The sequence below is a fragment of the Quercus suber genome, unplaced genomic scaffold, assembly GCF_002906115.3.
Source record: "Quercus suber isolate HL8 unplaced genomic scaffold, Cork oak 2.0 scaffold_444, whole genome shotgun sequence".
NCBI classification, from domain to species: Eukaryota; Viridiplantae; Streptophyta; class Magnoliopsida; order Fagales; family Fagaceae; genus Quercus; species Quercus suber.
The window spans coordinates 569,645-590,520 of record NW_027069895.1 but is presented as its reverse complement, the minus strand read 5'-3'; the positions used below and the strand labels follow the sequence as shown (position 1 = coordinate 590,520).

Genomic DNA, 20,876 nt, shown 5'->3' with positions numbered 1-20,876 from the left:
GGTGCATACTTTAGATTGAGAATTACTACAAAAATAAATTTGATCCCTATCCTACTCAAACTCAAAACAATTAAATTCATTGCAGTTGAGTGTAGAAAGTTATGTTTCAACATTTTAATTTTGTAATCTAGAAACGGTAGGACAAAACCACTATCAAGTGTGAGGAGATTGTTGTGTGATTTGCAGGTGGCAGCAGTGAACAGAAATCCATGCATGAGGAATTTCAATATAAAGTTTTGGCAGACTGAAGTGACAACCAAATGCAGGTAGTACTACTGGTCCTGTTGTAAGAGATGCTCAACATTATAATACTTGCAAGTGCATTGCTATTCTAAGCAATAAACAGACAGAGCAACACGCAATTCCCTTGGCATTGTAGATTGACAATCATGACTGCTTAATTGAGGATTACAGAGACCCAAATTCAAATCCTTTGGACGCAGTTCAGATAAGTTGCATCTGAGTGGTCCATTATTGTTCACGTGATTTCAGTGAAACTAAATCATAGCAAATGTCTGAATACCTCATTTGTTTAGTGATACCTTCCATTTTATTATTTCATAAGACAAATAATTGCATAAGAAAAGTAACAACCAATCCCTTGGAACAGTTGCTACTCCAACCTCTGTATATGAAGAGAACTCAAGCATATAGTATGCTATCCTGAACTCTGTATGTAAAGAAAATTTGAGCACAGAATAGCATGATCTTCATATAGATGCTATTAACTCTGAAATTTACCAAGGTTGGTAATTGCAGCTTCAAAGCAGTTGAATGAAAAATATGATTGCTAGCTAAGAAACAAGGAAAAACTACAACGGGGTAAGAAGGTACGCTATGCAATTATGACTAGCTAACCTTCACTTAGCTCCATCTCCTTCGGTCCTCCTCTTCATCAACTGGAGTATACCATGCTGGCTGTCGCTTTGAGTTGCTCAGCCTGTAGTTTAACAGAATTTCTTCATCATGAAGTGCCCTAGTAGCCACCAGAACAAGAGTCTTCAGAACAGGAACCTCGGGCCCACCATCTCCTGAACCCCCAAATTTGAACCAAAAGCTGCCAACTCTTTTCATCTTTACTTCTTCAGCTTTTCCAAACAAGACATTGGGAATATAGGCTCTCATATCCTTCTCAGTCAATGGGAAATCATAAGGGCAAATCATGACATTTGGAACCATAGCCTTTGCTGGGTGGTTAGCAAAATGGGCAAAAGCTAATGGGTTTCTCCGCTCCAATACATCTGAACTCAATCCTGCTTGTGTACCTACTAAAGGAGTATTGAGCATCTTCCAGAATCGGTCCGAACCTTTATCAACACCCTGTGTATCAGGCTTAAATTCTGCCAAGCTGAGGCCATCCCAAACTTCCCGGGTTTCACCCCCTAAACCCCATGGTTGGGCATTGATGACAGTTCCATCATACCTTGTGATCAGATATGTGTTATGTGCATCGACTCTTGGGTATCCAGGAATGTAACGATAGTAAGCTGGAGAGTATATTACACCAGGGTAGAAGGCTATCGCAGTACCAACATCAGCTTCACCATCTAAATATAAACCTTGGCCAGCTTCCTTATGGGGTATTTGAGATGGTTTGATATCAAGCTTGTAACCAATGAGGTCCTTTAGTCTTTCAGAGAGTTCAGTACGTTTTAACAACCTTGTTTCAGGTACAACTGTGCTGAAAAATCATTAGTAATTAGTAGTTATACGGGAAACTATAACACACAACACAGACACAACCTCTTAAGAAATCAGAACCAAACAGTGAAAACTTTGTTATAATTAATTGAGACTTCTTCTGTACCTAAACATATATAGGTACAGAAAACCAAATAATGCAGTAACAGTCAAAACAATATAACAACAACAACCAAGCCTTAGTCCCAATTTTTTTGGAGTCAGGCATGGATCCTGTTAGTTAAGTCAGTGACATGTATTCCTTTCCACCATTTTATTCTATCTGAAATCATATTATCTATTATATGAGAGACATATAATCATTTCTTTTTTATTCTCTTCCCAAATTCAGTAGTTTTATCTTAAAATTAAAATTAAAATTTTATTTTATTTTATATAAATATTAAAGTTAGAATTCCATAAATTGCATTCTAATGTCATGAAAATTCTAAACATTTTGGCCAAACATGGCATTGCTTGACCATGTTAATAGCAGCATATGTATAAAAATAGTTGATTGTTAGACAACTTTATGAAAGCTAGCCATGAAACAATAACTGATAAAATACAAGCAGTTCAAGTATTATTGAAGCCAGCAAGATCAATAAGAAAAAATCAAATGAAACTGTCAGAATCAGATTTTTTGTTTTCCGCACCAAGTGCAGCAGACAAGACACAGAAATGTTACCACCAAAGGAAACCTATGGTCTTTCTCAATTGCAGGACAAGCAACTCAGCAGATGATAACGATACAGATTTCATGCTTCAGATGTTTCCCTATAACACCAAAGTTATCCAAACTCAAAATGTGTATGTGTGTGTGAGAGTATACACACAAATACATTAAACAAATCTGATTGTCTAGCAGTCAAATCTGGGTACAGAATCACTTTGAATTTGATTCCAGTACACAGAATATGATATGGGGTACTGCTTATATGCTCAGATGTAACGAGTTCTGTAACAATCAAACATACTTGACGTCTGTGTATGGTGGAACTGGTACTGAGGTTGAAGCCCTCTCATCCAACTTCAGGTGTGGCAAGGGTTTATATGGCAGTATTGGGAAATATAGTCAGCAACAGAAAAAAGTTTGAGACATTATATTAAAAACAACATCAATTAGCTCTTGCCACATAAGGAGACTGAACAGGAGGACTTAAGTGGCTTTTGTACTTCAAGAGATATCGACCCTTTTATTTCCCTACCTGGATTTTTGCTAGTAGTTTTTCTTTTATCATCTAACACATATCCAGGCATTTGTAAGCCAGCAACACAGCATCCAAATATTAAAATGAGAGTTGAACATGATCTAGCAATTTCTTGAATAAAATTAATCTTGAATGCTAGATGTTATACCTCCCGTCCAACAATTTCCAATCAAGGCCCTGAAGAATATCTATGAAAACTGAGAACTAAATACAAACTCTATTAATCAATTTCGTTTAAAGTTTCAATGTAAATAATGTTACATTCTTGATGCTGCCATGGAAGACTTAGTTGTTATCACTTCACAAGTTCGACTGTTCAAGACTTATTTTATGAGGCCATGTGTCAAGTCCAATCGAAGTAAAAGTCATGGGGTTTTAAAGGTCTAGTTATATGTGTCCTAAGATTGAAACAGTTTTTATTTGGGTTTTTATTCAACAAGTTCTGGCCAATTTGTAATTAGGGGCAGAAGTGTAATCTCTGGAATCCTGTGAATTTAGGTATTTTTTATTTTTATCTAGAATTTTCTAGGAGATCATAACTATCTTAGGTTTTATTTTCTTTGAGTCCAAGTTAGTCTTTTACATCTTGGCCTTATTGTTTACTTTCTCTCTCTGTGTTCTCTCTTTTCTTCTTCTCTTTCTTATGGTACTGTTTATGCTCATACAGGCCATACCATAAATTTCTCTCTTTTCCTTCTTCGTTATATCCCAAACCCTAAGTAAAGCCCTTCCTCTTGCCTATCAACACCATAACACCCCACACATTTTCTCTATTGAATCACCATAAAAAACTCATCTTCTAAAACTCTATACCCTAGATCTATAAATCTTCCCAAACTTAACCCATTGAAAGCACCTATATACAAATTCCCAATTTAGGTTACAAACCGGTTGAGATTACATGTTTTGCTGTAATAATGCAAGCAAAGCAAGGAACAAATACTCTTACAGAGTTTTAACTTCAATTAAATGGAGCCAAGAGATATTCTAGAAGGTTTTAACAGCATGCAAGCTTGCAAGAAATCTTTTTGTTTTTATTGGTAAGTTACACGAGGGTGGGTCATGATCCCTCAACCTCTCCTGCCACCTCGTTCTTAAAAGAGGAGAATGCTCGTAGCAACATTGAAAAAGAAATCTAGCAACTAGAGCATATCATCATTCCAAAAATATAATATCAAGAACTACCAATGACTCACATCACAACCAAAAAAAAAAAAAATGATTGATATTCGCAGGCTATGAAAACTCTTGCAAAAGCCCACTTTTGCTAGGGATTCATGCTTAAAGGGCCAACTATGGCCACCATATTATTGAAGCCAATTATGGGCCTTTTATTTATTCTTTAAATAATCAACAGGGAAAACCTATTAGAATGGATCAACTTGCTAACAATAATCAAAAGAGTATACCGTATAAATGGTAAGATTATCTATTCAAGAAAAAAGAAGGTAAGATTATCTCTTATCCTTTTTATTTTTAGACTAAAATGTTATTTTTATTCATAAACTTTATCAAAAATTTATTTTGTATCCTTAAATTTAAAAAAATTCATTTGTCATCTCTAAATTATTTTTAAATATTTTAATTTTTGCCTTTAAATTTTAGAAAAGATTATTTTTCATCATTAAAATATTGAATTTTTTTTATTTTTATCCTTATTTTGTCTCAATAACTATTAAATAAAACTCTTTACAATGTTTAGAGAAAAAAATAATATTTTGATAAAGTTTAAGTATCAAAATAATATTTTATTCTCTTTTTTTTTAAAAGTATATTTAAAATTATTACCGCGAATTAATTTCGACCTAACAAACCAAGGCACAGGCCACGGACAAGTTTTTGGCCAGGTCATTGAAATGTGAAACAAAGAAAAAAATTGAGAGGTCAAAGATATAGTCGACGTTACAACTCTAAAGTCGACACAGTAGACTTTTTCAGTAACACCAAGGCACAGGCACGCCACCATAAAGGGCTTAACGGAAAGCGCACACTCTTCGTTTCCTTTGCAGTCAATTTCACAGAGTTCAGCTCACTCCTCACTGAACCAAAAAGATTGCTTTTTGGACTTACTGATTCATTTCACAATGGCTTTTCTATTCAACAAATTCCAAGAGGTCTCTCTCTCTTTCTTTCTCTCTTTGTGGTTTTAGTTTTACACTTCTACTGAAAATACTGTTCTCCATTTCTCAATAGCGAAAATGGGTTTTCACTTTTCTACTAAGTTCTACTCGATTGAACTCAATCTATGACTGTTACTGAACTAATCTGAGATGGGTTTTTGTTCTTTGAGTAAACCCAGATCAGTATTAGTCATAAAGATTAAAACTTTGTTTCATTTATGCCTTTGTTTTCTTCTTTTCTGGTGTTTTTGAATGACCCTTCTGCTCTTTTGTAAATGGGTATTTACAGGCTGTGAAAACTCTTGCAAAAAGTCCCACTTTTGCTAGGGATCCAAGACAGTTACAATTTGAAGCAGACATAAATAGATTGTTTCTATATACCAGGTCAGTTGTGACTGAATTTTTTATTTGAATTATCTCTCATGTATTACCTTTAAACATGAACTGTATGTGTTTACTGGCTAGTTTCAGTAATGCTGTTGTCTGTGTTAATGTGCAAATATAGGTAGCATATTGTAGTGTAGAGTGTAGACCATTTGATTGGTTCTAATAAACCTCTTGATTGAATTATTTTCCTCAATTTTGTTGATAAACATGCTTATGTTTGAAGTAGTAACTGTTGTGGAGTAGATGCTATGGTCGAATTAATTAGAAAAAATTTACCATAACAATGAGCTGTACCTGAAATGACATTTCCTCCTCCCATAAAATGGGATTAAGGGTAAGTTTTTGGATTCAAAACTTGCTGGGTGTGTAACTTACCAATATTTAAAAAAAAGGGAGTAGATACTTAGATTCCAACCCTATCAATTGGTATAATTGTGTCAGATCTAATTGTCTTTGCTCTGGTTGTTACTATAGCTATATTAATTTTCTTTTCTTTTCACCAATCATCCATTTCATATTCAACATATAGCGATGATCATGGTATGAACAATAACAAACTTGTTTGCCCAACAAGTTGCTTAACAAAGAATGTTCAGTCTTGTAGATATCTTAAAGACATTCCCTTCATCCATAGGCATGTGCAATCACGCAAAATCCTTGGAGCCCTTGATCATTTCATGTATGTCGATATAATTTTTTGAGAATCATACTCTTTAAGAGAAGGAAAGATAGGGACGTAGTGCTAGCTATTGATCATGAAGAGATTATCATTTAGGTTGTTTTCTCACTTAGANCTGTCTTGGATCCCTAGCAAAAGTGGGACTTTTTGCAAGAGTTTTCACAGCCTGTAAATACCCATTTACAAAAGAGCAGAAGGGTCATTCAAAAACACCAGAAAAGAAGAAAACAAAGGCATAAATGAAACAAAGTTTTAATCTTTATGACTAATACTGATCTGGGTTTACTCAAAGAACAAAAACCCATCTCAGATTAGTTCAGTAACAGTCATAGATTGAGTTCAATCGAGTAGAACTTAGTAGAAAAGTGAAAACCCATTTTCGCTATTGAGAAATGGAGAACAGTATTTTCAGTAGAAGTGTAAAACTAAAACCACAAAGAGAGAAAGAAAGAGAGAGAGACCTCTTGGAATTTGTTGAATAGAAAAGCCATTGTGAAATGAATCAGTAAGTCCAAAAAGCAATCTTTTTGGTTCAGTGAGGAGTGAGCTGAACTCTGTGAAATTGACTGCAAAGGAAACGAAGAGTGTGCGCTTTCCGTTAAGCCCTTTATGGTGGCGTGCCTGTGCCTTGGTGTTACTGAAAAAGTCTACTGTGTCGACTTTAGAGTTGTAACGTCGACTATATCTTTGACCTCTCAATTTTTTTCTTTGTTTCACATTTCAATGACCTGGCCAAAAACTTGTCCGTGGCCTGTGCCTTGGTTTGTTAGGTCGAAATTAATTCGCGGTAATAATTTTAAATATACTTTTAAAAAAAAAGAGAATAAAATATTATTTTGATACTTAAACTTTATCAAAATATTATTTTTTTCTCTAAACATTGTAAAGAGTTTTATTTAATAGTTATTGAGACAAAATAAGGATAAAAATAAAAAAAAATTCAATATTTTAATGATGAAAAATAATCTTTTCTAAAATTTAAAGGCAAAAATTAAAATATTTAAAAATAATTTAGAGATGACAAATGAATTTTTTTAAATTTAAGGATACAAAATAAATTTTTGATAAAGTTTATGAATAAAAATAACATTTTAGTCTAAAAATAAAAAGGATAAGAGATAATCTTACCTTCTTTTTTCTTGAATAGATAATCTTACCATTTATACGGTATACTCTTTTGATTATTGTTAGCAAGTTGATCCATTCTAATAGGTTTTCCCTGTTGATTATTTAAAGAATAAATAAAAGGCCCATAATTGGCTTCAATAATATGGTGGCCATAGTTGGCCCTTTAAGCATGAATCCCTAGCAAAAGTGGGCTTTTGCAAGAGTTTTCATAGCCTGCGAATATCATTCACAAAAGAGCAAATGGGTCATACAAAAACACAGATTAAAAAAAAAAAAAAAAAAAAACAAAGGCCTAAATGGAAGAAGGTTTTAATAGTCATGACTAATATTGTAATGGGTTTGCCCAAAGAACAAGAGCCAAACTCAGATTAGTCCAACAAAAGTAGTTGATTTGGCTCAATTGAGTAGAGCTTGTTGGTTCCGTAATGGAAAACCCATTTTTGCTATTGAGAAATGGAGATCCTTATTTTCAGTAAAACCGTAAAACTAAAACCAGAGAGAGAGAGAGAGAGACCTCTTGGAATTTAAGGAATGGAAAAGCCATTGTGAAATGAATCGATGAGTGCAAGAAGCACTATTTTTTGTTCAGTGAACTGAACTCTGAATTTATGCTAATGGTGAAATAATTCTTCATTAAATGACTAGTAGTACTATATAGATAAATAGTTCTTACACACCATATTCAAGAATCATAATCCGTAGCATTTTGTTCATGTATGTTTCGGATACATCCAGGATGAAATAAGATCAAGAAAATATCTTTTGGAAATGATTCTTTTTGGCCTTTTGAAGAGCATGAACCAGTGCCACCTCCTGAAGTATAAACAATGAATTAAATCATATATTTAAAGTAGGCAACTACACATTAACATGAGCGAAACAATATTAAGAATATATTACTTGAAACAGTACCTTTTAGCTAGATAATGATGCCTTTCACTTACTAAGGCAGACTCTTAGCTTTACAATAACCAATTCAACTTTATCACTATATTCACATAAATCCAATCTCTTATGTCATCAGAAAATCTGAAACAAGAATGCCTCCAGGTCCTATTGAAGAAGAGAGCTCCACAAATTGCCCAAAAGCCAACTGCAAATCCAACTCCCATACCTAGATAGAAGCTGGAATTTATAGAGTCATCTTTAGCACTGCTAGTTGGTGATCTCTTCAAAGATTCTTCCTCTATTGTGCAATTTTTTGAAAAAGGATCACCACATAGTTGAGGATTGCCAACATAGCTGAGTGCATCAAAAGATTGAAGTTGGATGCTTGAAGGAATTCTACCAGAGAAGTTCTTGTAAGACAAATCCAGGTAACTAAGAAATGTCAAATTAGACATGCTTGGTGGAATTTTCTCCGATAGATGATTTCTTGAGAGATCAATTGACTCCAACTCTTTCATGCTCCCAATTTTTTCTGGTATCTTTCTCATCAAATGATTTCGAGACAAATTCAAAAAACGTAATTCAAAAAGAACACAAATTTCAGCTGGGATTGATCCAGACAAGTTGTTATTTGAAAGGTCTATGATCTTAACAAATTCTAGATTCCTTGCATATTCCAGTTCCTTACCTTTGGGAACCAACTTAAGATTCTCAATGTAGGATACATAACCATACATATATTTTAAAGGTTCAAAAGGAAAAACTTGAATATTGGGTTCTGGTAGTGCCATGGCACTAATATTTTTCAAGCAATTTGGTATGACATCGGATAGACTATTATTAGCAAGATCCAATACTCTAAGAGAAGAAAGTTGGCATATTTGTGGAGGTATACGACCTTTAAATTTATTTGATCTTAGACGAAGAACTAACAAATTTGTCATTTCTCCAATCCAGGGTGGTATGGTCCCTGTCAAATGATTATTACCTATATCAATGAGCCCAAAATTTGAGCAATTTTTGAATGATGAAGGAATATCTCTAGAGATCCTATTGTTTTGTAAACACAATGATTGGAGATTAACTAAAGCCCCCATGGAGTAGGGAATTCTACCTGCTAGACTATTACTCCCTAAGTTTAAATGGATCGAAGACTGCCAATCAAGGGAGTCAATACCGTACCGGAGACTGTATCGGTTTGCCCAGCGGTACGGTATATTTCGGATACCGGTCAATACCGATGTACCGTTTCGGGTTTACCGCTATTTTTTATATTTTTAAATAAATATATATATGTATGTGTGTGTATATATATTATAATAAACATAAAAGTTTACCATAAAATATTTCCTCAATTCAAAACTAATTATTCATAATTTTAGACTTTAGTATCAATTAAAAGAAAAAAAAAAAACACACAATATAAAAAATAGAAAGCTTAAAAGTTACCATTGCATACTACAAAAACAAATAATACTAATAAGTTAATTCAAATAAGTTATCATTCTACCCTAACAAAAATTCAAAAATTACAAAACTTAAAAATAAAAAAATAAAAAAAACTTTTTTCTGTACCGGCCAGTACACCCGGTATTGGCCGGTATTGCCCGAAATTGGCTGGTATGGCCAGTACATGGCCGGTACGGCTGGTATTTAAACCGGTACGAAACGTTAATGTTTTGATACCGGTATGCAACCGGTACGGTACGTACCGGCCGGTACGGCCGGTACCGGTACGGTATCGACTTCCTTGCTGCCAATACCTCCAACAATGAGAAAGTTCTCCTAACAATAGATTGTCTGATGCATCTAAGACCACTAATTTATTCTTTCTAATTGCCTTTTGGCATAAGAAAGTGGAAATGGGTCCTGAATATGAGTTGTTAGCTATATTGAGCACTTTGACATTTTCAGACAATAGTGGAAAGCGACCCTTGAAGTGATTAGATCTTAGATTTATAACAGTAGAATTCAGCAAAATATTCGACAAATCCCCTTCTATGTGGTTGTCAGATAGATCGATAGCTTCAACATTTGAAGCCCAATTCCAAAACCAACTCGGAGCCTTGCTTGAAATTCCTGACATTGACATATCCAAAAACCCGAGGGATCTTTGTGATTGTAGCCATGAAGGAAAATGAGGACCTATCTTGATTGAGCTCATGGAGACATACTCAAGTTGAAAGGGGGGAACCCAATTGGAATTGACATTAAAGAACAATTGTGTTTGAGACATAGAGAGATCCTTTAGTTTTGATAGTTTTTTGAAATGCCCTTCATCTATAGTTCCTGTTAAGAAATTATTTTCGATATATAACTCCTCTAGATTTGAGAGAAGCCCAAGACTCTTTGGAATGGTGCCATTCAACTGATTTTGGTTGAGGGATAATGTTCTCATATGAGATAAATTCCCAACAGATAAAGGGATAGGACCATTTAAAGAATTAAAAGAGAGATCGAGATATGTTAGATGCTTAAGCTGGCCTAATGACTCTGGAATTTTTCCGATTAGATGATTGGGATACAAGGATAGATATTCCAATTTCTCTAAATTGAAAATACTGGGCGGTATCTCGCCTTTCAAAGAACTATCGTCTAGATAAAGCTTTAAAAGACTTGTACTAAGATTAGAGAACCAATTAGGTATCTCATGATTGAAATGATTTCCAGAAAGATAAAGTACTTGAAGAGATGTGAAATTGACAAATCCAAGAGATGGATTCAAACTATCAAGCTTACAATTGGACAAGTATAGCTCAGAAAGAGAGGAGAACTTACTCATTATTTGAAGCCAATCAGCTTCTTTGTGAAGGTCAACTGAGCTTAGGTCAATGTATTGAATGGAAAAGAGACCAGACATCCAATAAAGATTATCTGCATAGAGATCAAAATTAGATCCGAGATATAGATAGCAAAGGCTTGAAAGGTTCCCAAGCTGATGAGGAATGAGTCCAGAGAAGTTGGCGTCTGAGAGGTCAAGATGTGTGAGATTACCCATTGAGCCAAGGAAAGTTGGAATAGGAGTACAATTAAAGTCATTGAAACTCAAGTCCAAGTAATTCAAAAACTCTAATTCAAGCAATGAGCGACTAATTTCACCCCCTATCCCGGTATACGCTAGGTGGAGCTCTGTGACTCGACTGGTTTTGTTATCACAATGAACACCATCCCATCTACAGCAATCTTCTTGGCTAGACCAGGATGAGAGTAAGTTGAAAGGATCAGTGAGGCCTCGTTTGAGGCTAAGAAGTGCTTGTTTATCTTTTTCATTGCAAGAGACCTCATTTGACATTGTTTTGAAGAAGCTTAAACTGAAGGTAGCAGCAAAGAACCATAGTAAGAAAAGCACGAGTTGCATAAGAGGCACCCATGACAAAGCAAAAACAAAATCGAAGGAAGAGATGCTGAGTGTGAGTAGTGGAGGTGATGCAATTGGAGACTACTAGCTCGTGATAATATATACTGATGAATCTATTGGGTGTGATAATATATACTGATGAGACTTTGACTTGTTCAAAAATTATAGTGATTCTTCAAAACAATCATTATCTTATCAATGTAATTTTTTCAATGAAGACTTTGACTTGTTGACTTAAGCCAAACGCCAAAAGATCAATACCGTCTTTCGCTTTAACGCGTAGAAATAATTGTTTATTGTGTATCAAAGTCATCAGGACTTTGACCTATTTACCTTTTTTTTTTTGGTTCGGTGACTTGTTTTGCAAAGTCATCAGGAAAGGTTTTTTATCCAATGAGCACATTGTATATGTCTTTGGTCTAACCTTAGGCGTTTTGTCCCTTTCTTTCGTTTTTGTTACTCCTATATTGCAGAAAAATAAAATCTCATGTATGGAACTCTGTTTATGCAAATCTGTTTGCACAAAAGTAAATTTTTATTTAAGTTCAGCATTAAATGACATGATTGCGGAATGGTTACCATTTAAAGGTTGATACCTTTGCCCAATATTCTACTAGAGGATATAAACAGTAAGATCTATTTAAATTTAGACATTGGATATTCATTGGAATGAGCAATGTAGTAATTTTTGTGCTCTTGGTTTCCTAATTCCCAGCTATTTAGATCTACTCATCAGCCAAATTTGGGCACTTCAAAGTTCAAACTGTGGCAGTGCCGTGGATGCTACAAGCCTACAATGAGTGGAACCCCAGCTATTCAATAACCATAATATTCCAGACCAGCCAATTACTGCTATTGTTGCCACACCTGTATTGGCATGACAACAACACCGGCGACACCATTGCTTCAGGGATTCCATCCCCCATGCACGCGCGGAGAATTCCCTTTGTCTTCCAATCGCTCCATCCTCCTTTATGTCCTTACGGCGTGTAATTTGGATCCTCAAGATCTTGCAAAACTAGAGCCATGTAGAGATCATATTATGCTCTGATGGAGTTAATATTTGGATCAAATTTTCCATGCTAAAGGTTGGTTTTTTGGTGAACTATTTTCCATTTCAGTGCTTTTGATACAATAATTAAGGAATGAGCATTGCTAGAATTAGATCAGAAAATAAGAGTATACAAAAAATACACATCCGGAAATTCATTTAGAGGACATTTGTCTGGAACACAAGGCTCATGAATCATGATTGATTAAAATCTCATATGGCATGATTTCATTAGTGATAATATGGGCTTTAAGCCAAACCCTCCTAAATCAATGCTCGCCACACACAAGTGATGAGATATGCTAGGTTCATTGGACGGAATAAAAATTCCCAGTTACATTTTATCTGTCACCAATTGCAATTTGCTATATGTCATTTTTTTTCCTAATAAAGTAATCAAGCTTATGATGACAAAGAAAATCAGACATAATATAATATGGCTGGTGGAACATAAAATTGAACACTCATAACAGAACAATGGACTTTTATATTCCACTTGACGATCACTTTTCACATAGCTGCTTAGATTTTGATGTAGAACAGACAGCACATGCCTTTCTTGAACAGCAGGGGCGCAGGAAGTCACAACGCAAGATCAAAGGGGGGTGTCCGTAGGGGGCATCGGGGTAACAGTGTCGGAATTGCATGAAATTTGGCAGGTTGAAGGGAAACGACGTTCTGATCCAGATTCATTTTTTTCCTTAATAACTTTTAGTTTAAAAGTCAGAATAAGGTCCCGTCTGTTTTGGGACGACCCTTAAGGTCAGTAGTTTATGATTCTGCAGTTAACTCAATTTTGCCATTTTTGGTAAAATTCGGTAATTTTGTCCCCTAATCGCTTAATTAGCGCGAATTAGGGTTTTAAACGTTTTTTCTTAGTATTTATATGTTTTGTAGCCGTCAGAGGCAAAATAGACTATTATCAATAAACACAGACTTTTGTCAAATTTTCTTCTGGTGGATTCCAGTTTTATCTCCTTGTGGATTCAAGAAAACCCCTCGTGGATTCGAGGTTTACTACCAGAAACTAACAGTTTAGTTTCTGTTCCATCAAGAGAGCATCGTGTGTGTTTCTCTTTAGGCTTCCGCGACATCAGATTTCTTCATTAGTATCAATGTTATCAGACTTTTTTACTTCTTTTGGTTAACAATTCACTTCCCCCACTGTGGCATAATTTTCCATTATGCATTTTCCACCGTGTGGCATAATTTTCATGTAAGACCATGTCAAATGTCCAACTTCTAGATTTCTTCATTAGTATCATTGTTATCAGACTTTTGACTTCTACCCTCAACCAAATTTGGGCACTTCAAACTGTGGCAGTACCTCTCAAACAGAGACAATATATGATATCTCTCTCTCTCTCTCTCTCTCTCTCTCTCTCTCTCTCTCTCATATGAGTCTAATGCCCCTTTCCATAAATGGCCATTATTTGTCGCACCATACACCTTCGTGGCCCCACCATTCTATTGCTTGTCAACACCAAACTTCATCATGCATGCGATGTGGTTTGTGCAATAAAAATAAAGCAAATGTTAACAAAAACCTTGTGACCACCGCGCACTATTGGTACAATAGTCACTCTACAAGTATAAGTGCTTGTGAGTTGTGGAGTGTGGGGATAAGAGTCGGGGTTCAAGTCTCCAGGAGGGAGCTTGACACACATATATACTTGGATTAAGTTAGAGTAGAAATTTTATCTCGTAAAAAAAAAAAAAAATTGTGTGGTGTTTGTTAAGGTTACACTAACGTGGATCTTATTTAATAAAAAAAAATAGATAAATAAAAGAAAAAGACATAAAATTGATCCTACAGTTTATTTTAATTTTTTTTTTCTCTTTAAGAAATTGGCTCCATGGCTTATAAAGCAGAAAAAAAGACATAAAACTGCCAAAAAAAAAAAAAAAAAAAGGGTCAAAAAACTATTGTTAACAGATACCTAAAAAAAAAAATTATGGGTTTTTTTTTCCCCAGAAAATTCAAAATTCAAATAAAAAAATTCAAAATTAATCACAAATCCAAAAAATTCAAAATAAAATACAAACCAAAAAATTCAAAATCAAACACAACATATTCACAATACAAACAAACACAAAAAATTTAAAATCAAACACAAACCCTGAAATTCAAAATCAAACACAACATATTCACAATACAAACAAACACAAAAAATTTAAAATCAAACACAAACCCTGAAATTCAAAATCAAACACAACATATTCACATTACAAACAAACCCAAAAAATTTAAAATCAAACACACACCCAGAAATTTAGAATCAAACATAACATGCTCCAAAATATAAGAACACAAACCCACTTAAACGTAATCACAATATCAGCAACACAAGAGCACAGATCCACAGTAGCATCTCCTCCATTTTCTTACTAGCTAAGCATAAAATAACCAAAAAAAAAAAAAAAAACTGGATCTATTGACAAATCAGTGTGCTTGAGATGAAGAAAAAAATGAAAGAAAGAAAAAAAAGCATCAGCTCCAAAGAAACAAAGGAAAAAAAAAAAGAGTTATCCAGATGTGAAGAAGGAAGAAAGAAAAAGGAAAAAAAAGAAAAAGAAAAAAAGAAGAGTTACCCAGATGAGGAAGGAAGAAAAAAAAATGGAAAGAAAGAAGAACTTACGGAGGAGCAAGTGAGCAAGTGAAGAATGAAGAGAGAAAAAAAAGAAAGAAGGAGAAATAAGTTGAAGAAAGTGGGGGTAGGCGGGGATGTAGGTGGGAAAGGGAGGGCACGTGGGAAGCTGAAGAATTTTTTTTTTTTTTTTTGATACCTATAGCCGCGTTTTTTAAAAACGCGGCCATAGGTAACGTCACAAAAGGGAAAACTATAGCCTAAAAATGCTGCTACAGGTCAGTGACATATTTATAAGGCTGGACCTATAGCCGCGTTTTTCTGAAAACGCGGCTATAGGTAACGTCACAAAAGAGTGACCTATAGCGGTGTTTTTTAAAAACGTGGCTATAGGTCACCTTTAGCTGCGTTTTAAACACGGCTAAAAATTAGCTATAGCCGCGTTTTTTAGAAAACACAGCTATAAGTCCTTTTAAAAAAATTATTCGGTTGGACCTATAGCCGCGTTTTTGTAAACGTGGCTAAAAAAAACGCGGCTATAGCCCACGTTTTTTGTAATGTGACTTCAATGGGTACTACTGAGATTTCAAGTCTATGTTGACATCAACCCTTTGTCTGCCGTGAGTTTTTCAAAATGGTTTTTTTTGGGAATTGTTGAGACTTATTTGGGAATTTTTAGGAACTGTCAACACCTGTTTTCAAGTTGAATTTACTAGATTGTGTTAAGGTATGTATATATGTGTTTTTTATTCATAAAGTTAAATTAAATTAACCAAAATTGGTATGGTTTTGTTAGATCCTATAGATTTATAAAATTTGGATTTTTGGGCTCAAACTAGTGGAATTAGAACCATGGATATAAATTTAACATATCTTTGACAGAATCTTTGGAGCCCACAGAATAGGATAAAAATTCATTTTAAATTTTTTCTTAGTAGGTATTATTATGTGTGGTTTGCTATAGGTTTTAATGATCTTGGTGATGAATTAACATAGGTTTGGTTTTCGTTTGAGTCATTGATGAACCCAATTGTATGCTCATTGTAGATAAACTTTCCATATTTTCAAAGTGTCCTTAATTCGTTAAAATCCTTTTTTGCGTATTGTATTGTGGATGCTTATGAACATTTTAATCTAATATTACTTTCCTATAATTCTTGAGCTATCGCATTTGCAAAACTAAACCGATCATGCTTGTATGTACGCTTGATTAAATTCTTTGTCATGAAATACTTTCAATGGTCCTATCAATGGGGCAATATGTGGGCCATGATCTGGATATTATGTAATTAGTGATGTGGAGATTGAAGTATTGTGAAGGTGGATGTTGTGATTTCAGCCTATAAAAAAATAATTATTATTATTATTATATTTCAGCAACCCTAGCTAGCCATGGAGCAACACGTAAACGTGACCTTTTCCACAACGACAATACACAAGACATGGCATAATGTATTTGCAATATTCTTTATATTCTTTACTACATGTATAAATTGAACAAACATTTCTGTATACTATACGCATCTATTATATTCTCTTAGTTGTGCCTAAATTTTTAGGTTAAAACCTAAATGAGATAATTTGGAAAACAATATTAATTTGATAATAATTATTTTCCAAATCACCAAACCTAACAGTTGCAAGAAGAGTGGAATCTGGAAAGCCTTGGACTTGGATAATAAATCTTAGACCTATAGACCCTTCTCTATCGTTTTCAAATCCATTCTTCTGCAACTAGAAAATTCGATCAGTACCTCTGAGGATTATCCCTAGAAAAAATTTTCTCAGGTCACGGCTAAATAGCCCAATCGAACAATTGACTCAAAATGTTGATTTTGAACATCAAAAAGGATCATTTGACCAATGACTCACATATCCCATTTTTTTAAGGAGTTCGTTGCCCTACATTGTTTGAATTTCTGCACTTTCCTAGTCTAGGGTTTCAAAAACTTGGGAATTTCTTTAATCATGCATTTTTAAGCTTCAAAATTTTACTCTTTTAATTCATGCATGTTCCAAATTGTGTCTTGGTTGTTTCTAGATGATGTATTAATTTGTTCCANTTTTTTTTTTTTTTTGGTTATTTTATGCTTAGCTAGTAAGAAAATGGAGGAGATGCTACTGTGGATCTGTGCTCTTGTGTTGCTGATATTGTGATTACGTTTAAGTGGGTTTGTGTTCTTATATTTTGGAGCACGTTATGTTTGATTCTAAATTTCTGGGTGTGTGTTTGATTTTAAATTTTTTGGGTTTGTTTGTAATGTGAATATGTTGTGTTTGATTTTGAATTTCAGGGTTTGTGTTTGATTTTAAATTTTTTGTGTTTGTTTGTATTGTGATTATGTTGTGTTTGATTTTGAATTTCAGGGTTTGTGTTTGATTTTAAATTTTTTGTGTTTGTTTGTATTGTGAATATGTTGTGTTTGATTTTGAATTTTTTGGTTTGTATTTTATTTTGAATTTTTTGGATTTGTGATTAATTTTGAATTTTTTTATTTGAATTTTGAATTTTCTGGGGAAAAAAAAAACCCATAATTTTTTTTTTTTTTTTTTTTGTTTTTAGAAAAACCTATAGCCGCGTTTTAAACGCAGCTTAAAGCGGGCTATAGCTGCGTTTTTCAAAAACGCAGCTATAGGCCTACTGGGTTAAAAACGCGGCTTCAGGTCTGACCTTTAGCCACGTTTTCCATAGACCTGTTGCTGTGGTGTTTAGGCCGTGTTTGTAAATCCGGCTATAAGAAACGCGGCTCTATCCTATAGCCGTGTTTTTGGGGTCTATAGCTGTGTTTTTTAAACGCGGCTAAAGACCATTTTTTTTGTAGTGTCACATTTTGTGGGGTTGGTCCTAGCCATCAAGATCACATCATTCCATGGTGAATGATGCAGTTCGTCAGTTAGTTAAGGTTTGAACTACATGGGATCACACAAAAGGAAACATCATTTGTGCTTTCTTTTGCCAATGCATTTGTGCTTTGGAAAACATCATAAGAAGAGGTTTTTGGCATGGAAAACTGAAAGCATAATTTCATACTCACCAATTCAATGGGTTTCACTCTTTATTTGATTTACTTTTCATTCTGTTGAGCCACATTAACATAGTATTTCGGTCAACTTAAGTCCAATTCAGTTAATTTCGATGCATTTACCTAAGAATGAGAAAATACAAGTTTAGGTTGAGAAAGTGAGAATACCTATTCTAAATCCCCCCATTTAGCTGATATTATTATTTTAGTTTCTGAGTGAATTACACAATTTTAGTGTTTTGAGAAGATATAATTTGAATTTGAAGACCAATTGAGGATAAAATTGTCTAAGATATTAGGGAGAGGCAATGAATTGATGAAAGAGTAAGAAAGAAAAAGAAAAGTGTTGAAGGAGTTCTTTCTAAATTAAAGTAGATGAATGTGTAAAGGCAAAGCAAATGAAAATTTAAAACTATCTAAGATATTATTAGGAAAAAAAAAATTGTCAAAGATGATGTGTAAAGTCAATTGGTTAATATATTTAATATTATAAATAAAATTAGAGAAACAAATCAATAAAGAAAATAATGATGTGGCTGGTGATATAGCTCAAAAGAAGCGTAGTATTTATTGTTGCTACGTTCTTGTTGAGCCTCATTAGTATAGCATTTCGTTCCATTCGGTCCATTTTAGTACATTTATTTAAAAATGGGAAAAGATAGGTTTAAGTCAAGGATACCTATTCTAAATTCAAATATATTAAAAATTATATAAATGACAACATTTAATAATATTATTTTTAATTGTTTAATTTAATGTGTTGTGATATTATCTTTCTTTATGTTCTTCTACCTTAGCTAATATTAGTATTTTAATGTTGGAATAAATTACATAATTTTAGTGTTTTGATATGATATAATTTGAATTTGAAGTTGCTCACAGCACCATAGGTACCAACGATATGGTGTTTTAAGTACTAGCCCACGGTCAGCAGTTAGGTCTATTACTTTTGATCCCCTGGGTGCAGCATTATCTAGTCTAGCAAACCAAAGGAAGAGATCTTTCTGGATGAGAGAGCGAAATCCAAAGGCTAAATCACCAGAAAGTGATGGCCAAGAAGTGCTGTTGTCTCAGTTGTAGAGTTGCATTGCCGACGGTAACATTACCATTATTTTGAGCAATTTGGTAGCAGATTTAGTAAGACAACAAAAAAGGCTGGGGATAAGCAAAAGCCATGATTAATTTGATATTGGATTAATCAATAGCCTATATATGACATGAGAATTAATAAGTTTCTAAGTCAAGTATAGCCTCCCCATCTTCGGTGTATAAATTAAATTTCGATGCTACTGTGTTTTCTGGCTTGGATAGGATTGGGTTTGGAGCAGTGATCAGAAACGATAAAGGGGAAGTGATGGCTGCGATGTTAGTCAAGGGACCTTTGGTCTCTTGCAGTGAAGAAGCAGAACTCCTTGCTTGTAGAAAGGCAATTGAATTTGCCATAGATGCTGGTTTCTCTAAATTCATTGTTGAAGGTGATAATAGTACTATCATGCAAGCTATATCCTCTCCGAATGCTTGATAGGCCAAGAATGTATTGACCCCTTGTGATGAATTAATTGATTAATTCGCCAAGTTTATTAATTAATTAAATTAACATGCAAACGCGTGGTAGTACAAACAAATCACCAAATAAACTAAGTATGCAATAGAAAATAAATTGACACGGTAATTTGTTTACGAATGGGGAAAACCTAAATGGCAAAAACCCAACCGGGTGATTTTAAGGTCACCACTCCCGTGAATCCACTATTATCACAACAAGCGGTTACAAGTAAAAGAAGTCCAGTACCTTATACCAACTTACAGTTGAACCCTTATCCCAATACATAATTGGACTTGTTCTGTAGTGACAATCTCTCATTGTAATGCACGGCTCCCAGTACGTGACTAACCAATTGCGCGGATCCCAGTACGCGACTTCAATCACCAACTAGAGAAGGTTGTTGGCTGCAAAGTTCTTCAGTTCATCACACATGAAAATCGAGAAGCTCCTTGGTTACAAAACCCTACGTTGCACAAACATAGTAGCTTCCTCACAAGAAAGATGAACTAGGGAAAATTTTGTCTCCGGTCATAATTTGCTTAAACAAACTTTGCTCAACACTTCTGCAACTTGTTCCACCTTTGACAGCCCGTAAAATAATCCTTTTATATCTCTAGGGTTGTGAGAAAAGAAAGCCCAAACAAACAATCACAGATTGAATGAAAAACATATTAGAAAAATTGAATTTCATAAACCTCGACAAATACCTATCTGTCGAGCTGCTGTCGAGTCACAAGCTTTAACAACTCTACAGGTCTCGATAGATAGCTAGCTATCGAGCTTTAATAAACAGCACTTTCTGCACTTGAATCTTGGACAGATTTGCATGACTTTAACACTTGAACTTGAAACAAGGATTCTTGAAGCATCAAACACATTCTAGATCTACCAAATTAGAAGTAAAGTACATTTTGTCAAAGGATTAGCCAATTACATAAAATAGTGACATATGTTGCTAACAAGTGAATCACATATGTCCTAACAATGCTAATGACTCATTGATGGGTAATGTGGTAGGTGATATCCAACAGATGCTTAGAAGGCTGCATTGGGTGAATGTTGAGTTTACAAGAAGGGGGGGAAACAAAGTGGCTCATGTGTTAGCTCAATATGCTAAAAATATTATTGAGGATATGTATTGGATGGAAGATTTACCTCCATTCGCTAGGGAAGCTTTGTATCATGATGCAAACATTATTGGTTAATTGAATGAAGTC

The 20,876-nt window shown here is 34.4% G+C and overlaps 2 protein-coding genes across 4 annotated transcripts; both read right to left on the bottom strand.

The window, feature by feature from the left end:
- Window positions 1-527: 527 nt before the first annotated feature.
- On the bottom strand, window positions 528-6,678 carry LOC112011714 (uncharacterized). Its single transcript, XM_065762154.1, has 3 exons — window positions 6,539-6,678; window positions 6,188-6,243; window positions 528-1,681 (listed from the first exon to the last, which is right to left on the bottom strand). The coding sequence occupies exons 1-3, from the start codon at window positions 6,566-6,568 to the stop codon at window positions 865-867; spliced, it is 903 nt and encodes a 300-aa protein (XP_065618226.1). The 5' UTR covers window positions 6,569-6,678; the 3' UTR covers window positions 528-864.
- A 436-nt stretch (window positions 6,679-7,114) lies between these two features.
- Window positions 7,115-11,537, bottom strand: LOC111989694 (receptor-like protein EIX2). Of its 3 annotated transcripts, XM_065762146.1 has the most exons (3): window positions 11,088-11,537; window positions 8,118-10,967; window positions 7,115-8,018 (listed from the first exon to the last, which is right to left on the bottom strand). In XM_065762146.1, the coding sequence occupies exons 1-2, from the start codon at window positions 11,449-11,451 to the stop codon at window positions 9,616-9,618; spliced, it is 1,716 nt and encodes a 571-aa protein (XP_065618218.1). In that variant the 5' UTR covers window positions 11,452-11,537; the 3' UTR covers window positions 7,115-8,018; window positions 8,118-9,615. The 3 variants fall into 2 exon arrangements, with proteins under 3 accessions (XP_065618218.1, XP_065618217.1, XP_065618219.1); XM_065762145.1 differs by having other exon boundaries at window positions 8,118-11,537.
- Window positions 11,538-20,876: the final 9,339 nt, after the last annotated feature.